At 48.2% G+C, this 9,796-nt stretch overlaps 1 protein-coding gene across 1 annotated transcript in view; it reads left to right on the forward strand.

The window, feature by feature from the left end:
- Nucleotides 1-4,415: 4,415 nt before the first annotated feature.
- The window catches only part of MLH1 (mutL homolog 1), a 29,276-nt gene continuing 23,895 nt past the window's right edge, over nt 4,416-9,796 (forward strand). Inside the window, exons 1-3 of the mRNA XM_019508986.1 lie at nt 4,416-4,583; nt 6,879-6,969; nt 7,101-7,199. Coding sequence (XP_019364531.1) covers nt 4,468-4,583; nt 6,879-6,969; nt 7,101-7,199 — 306 coding nt within the window. The 5' untranslated portion in view covers nt 4,416-4,467. The remainder of the gene's footprint in view (nt 4,584-6,878; nt 6,970-7,100; nt 7,200-9,796) is intronic.

Consider the following 9,796-nt stretch of genomic DNA (forward strand, 5'->3'; position numbering starts at 1 on the left):
CTGGGACATCATTCTCCCCTTGTACTCGGCCTTGGTGAGGCTGCAGCGGGAGTACTACATCCAGTTTTGGGCTGCACGATTCAAAAAGGATGTGGAGAAGCTTGAGGGAGTCCAAAGAGCCACGTGCATGATCAGAGGTCAGGAAAACAGACCTTACGATGACAGGCTGAGAGCCATGGGGCTCTTTAGCCTGGAAAAGCGCAGGCTCAGGGGTGATCTGATGGCCACCTATAGGTTTAGCAGGGGTGACCACCAGTATCTGGGGAAATGTTAGTTCACCAGAGCGCCCTAAGGGATGACGAGGTCAAACGGTCATAAACTACTAGGAGACCGTTGCAGGCTGGACGTAAGGAAGAATTTCTTTACTGTCCGAGCCCCCTTGGTCTGGAACAGCCTGCCATCGGAGGTGGTTCAAGCACCTACATTGAACACCTTCAAGAGCAAATTGGATGCTTATCTTGCTGGGATCCTATGACTGCAGCTGACTTCCTGCCCTTTGGGCAGGGGGCTCGACTAGATGATCTTCCGAGGTCCCTTCCAGCCCTAATGTCTAAGAAATCTATGAAATTAGCATGTAATCCTTAACCTTCCATAAAAGCAGCTAGAATCTGGTTCACCTGATGAAAGAGCTTTAACAGTTACAGGAGGAAAGCTAAAAAAAATAATAAAATAAATGAATGCATCTTCATGGTTTCCTAAAACTGGGAAAAGGCTCTGAAGAAGGCATCCTGAAATTGTGTAGTGAAAATGCTTCATTTTTTATTGAAATCATGGCAATAAAAAAAAAAATAAACATACTTATTTGTTGTATGTCATCTATTTGACTGTACAAAGTTGGCCCCTGCAAATTCTAGACCCTTAAGTAAACTCTTAATAATGAACACATAGTATTTGTCATGGGCAACTGGTGCCTCCTGAGTCGGGGAGGGGGGCACATGCCCACCCCAGCAGCCAGTCAGCAACCGGGGAGGGGTCCTCCCGCAGTTGACTGCGCCGACCAGGAAGCGCGAGTGGGGCATCTGGAAGTGCCAGCACTTATGGAAGTGCCAGCGGTGCTTCTCCTGGTGCGCCCACTCCTTGGCCGGCCCTCATGGGGTGGGGGACACTGGTGCTCCCACCTGCCCCCCTGCCTGTCACCTAAACGGGGAGCACTGCCTGTCAGGGGGTGCACATGCACCTCCGTACACCTCCTATGCATCGCCACTGGTATTTGGTGATGTTGAGAGTCCAAAAGAAAGAACAAAGGAGATGCTTATATAAGCTTGTAGAAGCACTGGTAAAGCAGGAGAGGGCTGCCGAGGAATGGATGCAGTTCCTGAGGCAACAGAAAAGGACCAAAAGTGTTTCTGTTGCCAAAGAGCTGGCAGAGAAGGAACTCAATCAGAACTGGCTTGCAATTATGGAGCAAGGGCCTTGCAGATAGAACTGAGCATAGAAACGGAACAGTGGCTACGGGATACAATGAACAGACACATTTAACTGCTGAAAATTATGTGCCAAACTACCTCTTGTTTGTCACGTCTTTCCTCATTCGGTATGCACAGCAGCTGGCAGTCCTGCAGCCACTGGAGAACTCAGAATACTGGGCTCTCAGCTACAGCAATACCAGACCTGCCAGGGTGAACAGTTTGTAATGAGAAACCATTTTTTTTGTATCCATATAATTCACATATTGCCCTACAGCCATGGTGCTCCATATCCCAAGACTCAAAGGATAGCCCTGCTCTAATGTTAAGTTATTTTTAATTTAACTCAGTTCCCTATTCCACACACCTGCTGCTGCCTTCTTTCAAGTTTGCACTATTCAAGATTTATTTTCTTCCGTCATCTAAACAACTCTTGTTTGTAAGATACATAGCAAACGCTATGGATACAAAATGAGCCAGGACAGGTATTCAAAAGTATCATGATTTTTAAGATGAAAGGTGTAATAACTAAAAAAATTCACAATATCACAGAAATAGTCCATCTACTAACAACAGAAGGTACGCAGTCACACCAATGCAACTGGAGAACCCCAAGCCCATTAATATAACCTCCTGAGAACTGGCCCCCCTCCTCAGTCTTGGTGATAGTAATATTTTAATGCCAGTACACACCTCCATCCCTGATCTGCCCATTCCAAATTGGTTAGTAACTGATTTAAGAGCAATTAAGGCTCTTAGATTTCCATATGGCAATGGGATATCTCCAGCTAGTACAGGAGTTTTCAACCTTTTTTGGTTGGTGTACCCCTGGCAGCCAGACAAGAAGCAGGGAGTCCCCTGGCAGCCTATCAATGAGTGGGGGCAGTCCTTGTGTGCAACAGTGAAACCAGCAGTGGAATCGGGAGTGCCTCCCACTTCTCCGCGTCATGTACCCTGTGGGGGCTTCCCAAGTACTCCCAGGGGTACACGTACCCCTGGTTGACAACCTCTGAACTAGTACATTGCTTCTACAGCTCTGGAGCAAACAGTGTATTGAGAAGACGTGGATCATGGGACAGCGAGAAGAGCATCATGGGCTTTTAAGAAGGAATGTGGAGTTTTCTGACACTCTCCCAATACATCAGCATCCTCCGAGTGAACTGAGGGCTGCAACCGTTTCTTGAGCAGTTTGCTTTGTAATTATTGTGAACACTGAAGCTCTGAGTACAAACTTCAAACACCCCTGAGACTTTCCTGCAGGTAGGCTTAGGTTGTCTCCACTTGGATACTTCTGCAGTAATTCCAGCCTACTGCTGAAAGAAGACCCCTGTCTTCCTGACAGGAGAAATACCATGACCACCAAGGTGGTTTTCATAGTCGCTGGAGATAACTACTTTTCTGGCACGGGGTAGTACCCACAGAGGTAATGTATAGTTAACCTCCCACTTTCATTTCCAATGGGAAGATTTTGGCTTTACGCCTTCTTTATGGAAATGGAAGACTCCTCCCTAGCTTGCTCCTGCAGCCATATGGCTGAAGACAAACGAAACTTGGGGGCATTCAAACCCCAAGCCTCTGGGCTTGGGCCTGCACGTAGGATGCCCACCAAAGGATATGGAAGCATCTGAAGCCCCAGGTGGGGGTGGAGGATGCTTGGTGGTAGCAGGGCCACATATGGTTCTTGAATGACTCATAGATTTGGAATGGCTTTGGCTGATTTGGCTTGGGACACGAAAAAATTTCCTTAAATAAAGACAATGCTTTAAAGTAAAGGATTTTTGCAAACCCTCCCCCCCCCAAAGCCTCCAGCTTTTGCAAAAATCTAATAAAAGATCTTACCTCTACTACAACCTCTGATTCCTTTTGCATGTGCACCCGAGCACTGCAGTGCACCCCCTGTGAAAAGGCAATGCTGAAACTGCCGGCAGCACCTGCAGTTGGGTCACCACTCGCCACCCCCCACCCCTTGCTGCCGATACCACTGGCGGCATTTGCAGGCGGTCCACAATCACTGCTGGCCACCACCAATGCTGCTGGAGGCATCTGCTGGTGGTCGCTGACTGCTAGTCGATGCTCACCACCCCTCCAGCCTGCTGCTGACAGTGCTGCCACCACTCCCCCACCACCGACAGTGCCACGGCTGCCACCACCTGTGGGAGCTCACCATGCCCCCCCAGCCTCATCTTTTGCCTCTAGACCCCTACAGCTATAACCTGAATCCCTAAAAGGGAAGGACACGGAGCTGTGTGGCCCTGCAACTTCAGACTGAGGCCAGCAGCAAAGTTTCCCTTTAGCGCATTATAAACCTTCAATCTCCTTCCACGGGGCAAAAAAAACCTGCTTTAGACTGAAGACAGCTCAAAGCTGTGGGTTGCAAACAAGAAGTCCACGTGTTTAAAACCTGAGGAGGAAGGCCTTGCATCGGAAGGGTTGTCTCACTGTAGACAATCAAGTCCTTGGCATGATTTCGGCACCATCGCAGCTATGACATCATTCGGACTCTACTCAAACCGTTCACGTCATTCACTGCCTAAACCTGAGGAACGAGGCGGAAAGTGAAGGTAGTTTGGCTGCCTGGATTTGTTTGTATAGGTCTGGGCTGGACGCTGCTGCCCCCGCGAGGATCCCGGCCGTGCCTGCGGGGCGGGGGAAGAGGTGACGTGAAGAGGTGAAAGCGGAGAGGCCGGCACCAGACGCCCTCACGGGGGTGTGACGTTATATGTCACTGGCTGACTGAGTCCCGCCCCAGCCAGACGCGGTCCCAGAGGCACCGGGTGGAACGAGCCCCGCCCCGCGGCTGCCTGAGGGACTACACTTCCCATAACTCCCTGCGCCGCCCTCCACTTCCGGACAGACCCGCCAGCAGTAGGAAGAGTGCGCACCCCACCCCTTCGGGGTGCGCAGAGCACTATGGGAGTTTTAGTTCCGCCCAACCTCTAGAATGCCCTGTAAGGGAAGAGTGGGGGGAAACACTCGCCCGTGCGCCGCTCGCTTCGGCCAATCAGCAACCTCAGAACGCGGGGCGCGCGAGTCTGGCGCGGTGGATCCGCCCGCTTCTGCCATGGCGCTGATGGCGGGCGTGATTCGGCGGCTGGACGAGGTGGTGGTGAACCGCATCGCGGCCGGCGAGGTCATCCAGCGCCCGGCCAACGCCATCAAGGAGATGGTCGAGAACTGGTAAGCGGCCCCCACTTCTCCCCCACCCCCCACCTGCGGAGGCGGGCAACCAGCCCGACCAAAGGCGGTGCGGAGTCGCAGCAAGGGCTGTGGCGGGGGAAGCAGGTGGAAGCCTGCGTGGAAGGGAGGGGGGGGCTGTCACGGAGAAGTAAGGCTGGAAGGGAAGCATGCCTCCAGCCCTCCCCAGCATCCTCTCCCTTTCTGTGACACTGCCCTTCGCCCTGCTGCAACCCAAGGAGACCCGGAGCTGCTGCAGGTGGAGCAGGGGGACAACCTCCTCTTCCTCTTGAAGAGGTTGTTAATACATCCTCAGGAGACCCTAGGTGGTTCCCCTGCAGAGGAAGGGAAGCCCCCACAGTCCCTACCCATCTGAGCATGGGGGGAATTCCTTTCTGACTGCAAATGCAGCCATGGATCGGTGTGACCCTGAGCAGAGGGGCAAGACCCTCCAGCTGGCAGCCTCCACTTTGGCCCCAGCAGGAGCACTAGCACAGTCCTGTCCAAATCAACACCTAGTGCCTCTGAGGAAGGCATAAAAACACCCTGACACATGTTGCTGAAAAGGGTGTAGGGGCGATGAGCAAAGCCCAGAAGCATGGGAAATACCCAAGGTAGACATAGGCTTAACTATACCTGCATGTGGACAAATTGGAGAGTCCAGTGGCAGGCAAAGAGAATGGTTCAAGGGCTGGGGCATGTGATGTATGAGGAGAGGTTGAGGGAACTGGGCTTGTTTAGTCTGGAGAAGAGAAGACAGAGGAGGCATTTAATAACACCCTTCAACTCCCTGAAGGGAGGTTCAAAAGAGGATGGAGCTAGACTGTTCTCAGTGGTGACAGATGTCAGAACAAGGAGCAACAGTTTCAAGTAGCAGCAAGGGAAGTTTAAGTTAGATATTAGGCAAAGCTTTCTCACTAGGTGGGCAGTAAAGCACCGGAACAGGCTACCCAGAGAGATGGTGGAATCTACATCCTTAGAAGTTTTTAAGACCTGTGTTGTCAAAGACTTGGCTGGGATGATCTAATTGGGGATGGTACTGCTTTGAGCAGGGAGTTGGGCTAGATGACCTCCTGAGGTCCCTTCCCACCTTAATTTTCTGTGATTCCAGATCATCTGCAAACAGCCTATGTAGGCAGCAAGCAACCCCTGGCTCCAGGAAGGCTGGGGTGCCCCAGGCACTAAGGTACCACGTAGTTGTTAGGTGTCTGTCCAAAGAATTGCCACTCTCCTGGTAAAAACTAGGCTGCTATGAGCATTCTTTCTAGTTCTCCTGGAGGAAATGTTCCCCCCAGTTGACGCCTGGATTATCTCCGCCAGAAGTTTTTCTCATGAGAACAGATGCGTGGATGCTGTGCCATGGCCCTCTCAGTCTGGTGAATGGGAAGGGAACAGAACAGCTCACTGCTGCTGCCTACCTCTGTCTGGCCCTGGGAACACAACACCTCTCACTCCATCCTGGTCTGGTGTAGAGGAGTGGCATGGTGCAGTGTGGCAGGGAAAGAATCTGTTTTCCAAATTGGGGTATCTCCAGTCTGGAGAAGTGCAGGGTGTCTTTTCCTATGGGTCCATTCCTGCATACCCCAGGAAAAGGAGGACTGGACCAGCTGCTGCTCTTTATGCCTTATGCAGACCAGGATCATCCCAGTCTGGGAAAGTGTGGGGAGAGGGGGTGGCTGTCAGCCAAACACCTGCACTGCTTCCTCCTCCAGGAAGATTTGTAGTACTTCTAATATTTCTGAAATTTCTACTGCTAGAAAGGAATGCCTGTTCATAGCCTTGGTGGGGAAACTGGAAATTGGCAAGCTAATCTATTGGTCTCCGTGGCACAGAGTCAGGTAGGAGTGGAAGGCCAAGCCCTACCACTGTCTAGCAGGTATTGGAGCTTTCTAAAAGATTGCAGACATCATAGAGTAAGTTGTTTTGTCTTTCAGCATGTTTAGACACTTGCTCTCCCAGGAGAAACTCTTCTGGGAGCAATTTAATCCTGGCTGTTCCCAGTTTATTTTTCTTCTGGAGTGGTCATATTTACTCTGGGAGAAAAATCCTGAACACCTGTACACTCATGGTTTCTCCTGGGAGATCAATGATGCTCCTAGGAGAAACAGAATATTCATTGTTTATTATAATAGGAAAAACCAAGGTAGGGGCTGCATTCTCCCTGTGCCAGTAAAGATGCTGGTGCGATTGCAAACTAGATTTGATTGCAGAATTGTTGCTTACGTGGACTATGCCATAGCATCATCTTGGATTTCTTCCTGTTCCAGAACTTTAAAGTTCTTTCTTTTCTCTGTGCAGTTTGGATGCCAAATCTACAAGCATCCAGGTGACTGTGAAAGAAGGAGGATTGAAACTGATTCAGGTCCAAGATAATGGGTGTGGAATTAGGGTAAGTCAGCTTAAAATGGTACAGGTTGATGTAGCAACTCACTCTTATCTTGGGAATGATATTTTTCAACCTTAAAAGGATTGGAAATAAAAAACTAAGTATTAATATTGGTCTGTTTATTTTCCACATAGAAAGAAGATTTAGATATCGTATGTGAGAGATTCACTACAAGTAAATTACAAACATTTGAAGATCTAGCCAGTATTTCCACCTATGGGTTTAGGGGTGAGGTAAGTTAATGATGGGCATCCTTGAAAAAGCTCACTGGATGGATTTCCTTATGAGATTTGTATCTCGGTGCTGGCTAAAGTTGGTGAGGTCTTTGGAGTAGGAGAGAGAGGAAGCACAGAGAAGAGTGATATCAAGAAGTATGTGTTAATTGTGGGGGAGCGGATTAGTTTTGTGGGGACCACTCTTGTCCATCCTCTACTTACTGAAATGTGAGGATTGGGGAGCTGCCTGGTCTTCCCTCTGAATAGATGGAGCCGTTTGTGTAGAGAAAGGCAAAGAGGGGGCTGCATGATTAAGACTGAAGATACATAGCAAGTAGAGAGGGTTCTAGGGCCAGTAGCATTGTAGCTGATATACCTGCTAAGCTCAGGGGAAGAAGGCACATACACAGGGCGTCAGCGGACCTACAGGACAGCTGGTTTTGGGTTACAGAGCTGTATGTAGGAAAGTCTCTGGGAGTTTGAAACTCTAATTACCTTGGAAAGTTCCTTTGCTGTTGTGGCAAAATGGACCTTCAGATAATACAAACTTGACCCCTTTAAAAATTGCCTATAGCATATCTATAAGATATATTTGTATTCAGTATATGTCTAAAACAAAACTGAGGAAGTGTACAACATAAAACTGTTTTTATTACCTTGATAAAATACATTACTAAAAAGTTTCAGTGTGTTTCCTTTTAATGCAGTTAAAAGTTTGTGTGCAAAGTAAGATAAAATAACATCTTGCAACACGTTTTTTGAGATCTCATTTTAAACTCTGACAGCTACAGGAACTGAGATTTGAGCAGCTGCGTGGTATGCTTTTTCTATCTTTCAACTGTGAGAAGTTCCAGGCAAATTAGATTTTCTCTGTTGGCCTAACTTAACATCACTTTTTTTTAGATCCACTTTATGCACAATCCACTTTGTATAAACAACTTCAAAGGAAATATTTCACTTTTGCAAAACTGGCTGCAAAAGTAAATGGCCATCTTTTAAAATAAATTACGTCCCTTCTTATCACTTGATTTTAATTAGCTTTTCCTGATTCATAGATTATTTCAGCATTTTGAAAGATGAGGCTTAACGCTCATGTTCCAATCTCACAAAAAGTTAATAAAAAGTGATTTTAAAAAGCAGTAACAGATAAGGCACATTGTCTCACTAATTCATGTAAATATGTATATTTCAAAAGCTATAGCTCGATATTGCAAAGATATTGGAAGAGGAGGACAGGTAGGAATGCATTGTACACTTTGTCTTTATTGATGTATTAAGAAAACTTGACGTTATTTAATTTCAAGTAATACCAGGAATTGCCAGCCTTGTCCCTCCCCTCTTTTAAAGAGAAGTCTTTCTTTGAGAATTTAGAGAGCTGATTGAGAGTTCTTTCAGTTCTTACTGAAAGTATAATCTTAAAGAGAAGGTTTTTTTCTACCTAGTATTTGTTAAAGTACCTGTTTACTTAACCACAAAATGTAGTTTTAAATAGCTGTGAAATTAATTCCCTTCCCAATCAGTCAGTGGTGGCAGATAACAGAACAAGGAGCAATGGTCTCAAGTTGCAGCAAAGGAAGTTTTAGGTTAGATATTAGGAAAAACTCCCTCACAAGGAGGGTAGTAAAGCAGTGGAACAAGTTACCCAGAGTGGTGGTGGAATCTCCATCCTTGGAAGTTTTTAAGACCTTGGCAAAGCCTTGAATGGGATGATCTAGCTAGGGATGGTCCTGCTTTGAGCAGGTGTGGTTGGACTGGATGACCTCCTGAGGTCCCTCCCAACCCTAGCTGTCTATGGGCGCGTCCACACATTCAAGCACGTGTGCTTGCAGCAGCTCAAATAGAAGCGGTGCAAATTTGAGCTGGGGCTTTTTTCCTCACTGCACGTGCTCAGACAGGCAGTTTGTTGTGAAGCAAATTGTGCCACTTGGGGCTAAATAACTGTGCCTGGCTCCTCCTGGATCTGCAGCCAGGGGGAATTAGAGCATGGGGCCAGCACCTGTGCTGTCCCCAGCAGTATAAAAAACTGCCCTGTCCTGACCCCATCTGTACAAAAAGCTGCCGTGGCAAGCAGCTCAGGGCTACTCATTCTCAAGAGCTTCTGGGGCCCAGCCACTTGGTACCTGGGGACACAACCCCTTGTGCCAGCTGGATTGCTCAGCAGCATCCCAAATCCATTTTTAAAAAACCCCAAAATCCATGTTCTTCCACAATTGAAACAAAAGACCACTCTACATATTCCCCCCCCCCACACACACACGGCAATCAGTTGGGCTGTGCTTTGTTGGTATACTTACAATGTTAAGGCAATGTGGAAGCCTCCCAGTGTCTCTATCATCATGATAAAATAAATTCTGAATGCCTATATGTGTCTGTGTACTTTTGGTTTTCTTCACACATGATTGATGTGTGATGGGGGTATATGATGTTTTCAGGAAGGGCGTGGGAAGTGGTGTGGGGTAAGGCAGAGGGATGTGGGTTGGTGTGTGGGTAGGTGTGGGGTGATTACTGAAGGGACTGTGTGTGGGGGGACCTTGTGAGGGGGGCTGCTGAGAAGGGATGAGTCCCCTGGCTCCCACAAGGTTTACCCCCCCCCCCAAAGGGCCCCAGCCCCCAGG

The sequence above is a fragment of the Gavialis gangeticus genome, unplaced genomic scaffold (assembly GCF_001723915.1).
Source record: "Gavialis gangeticus isolate Ggan-Ray unplaced genomic scaffold, GavGan_comp1, whole genome shotgun sequence".
NCBI classification, from domain to species: Eukaryota; Metazoa; Chordata; order Crocodylia; family Gavialidae; genus Gavialis; species Gavialis gangeticus.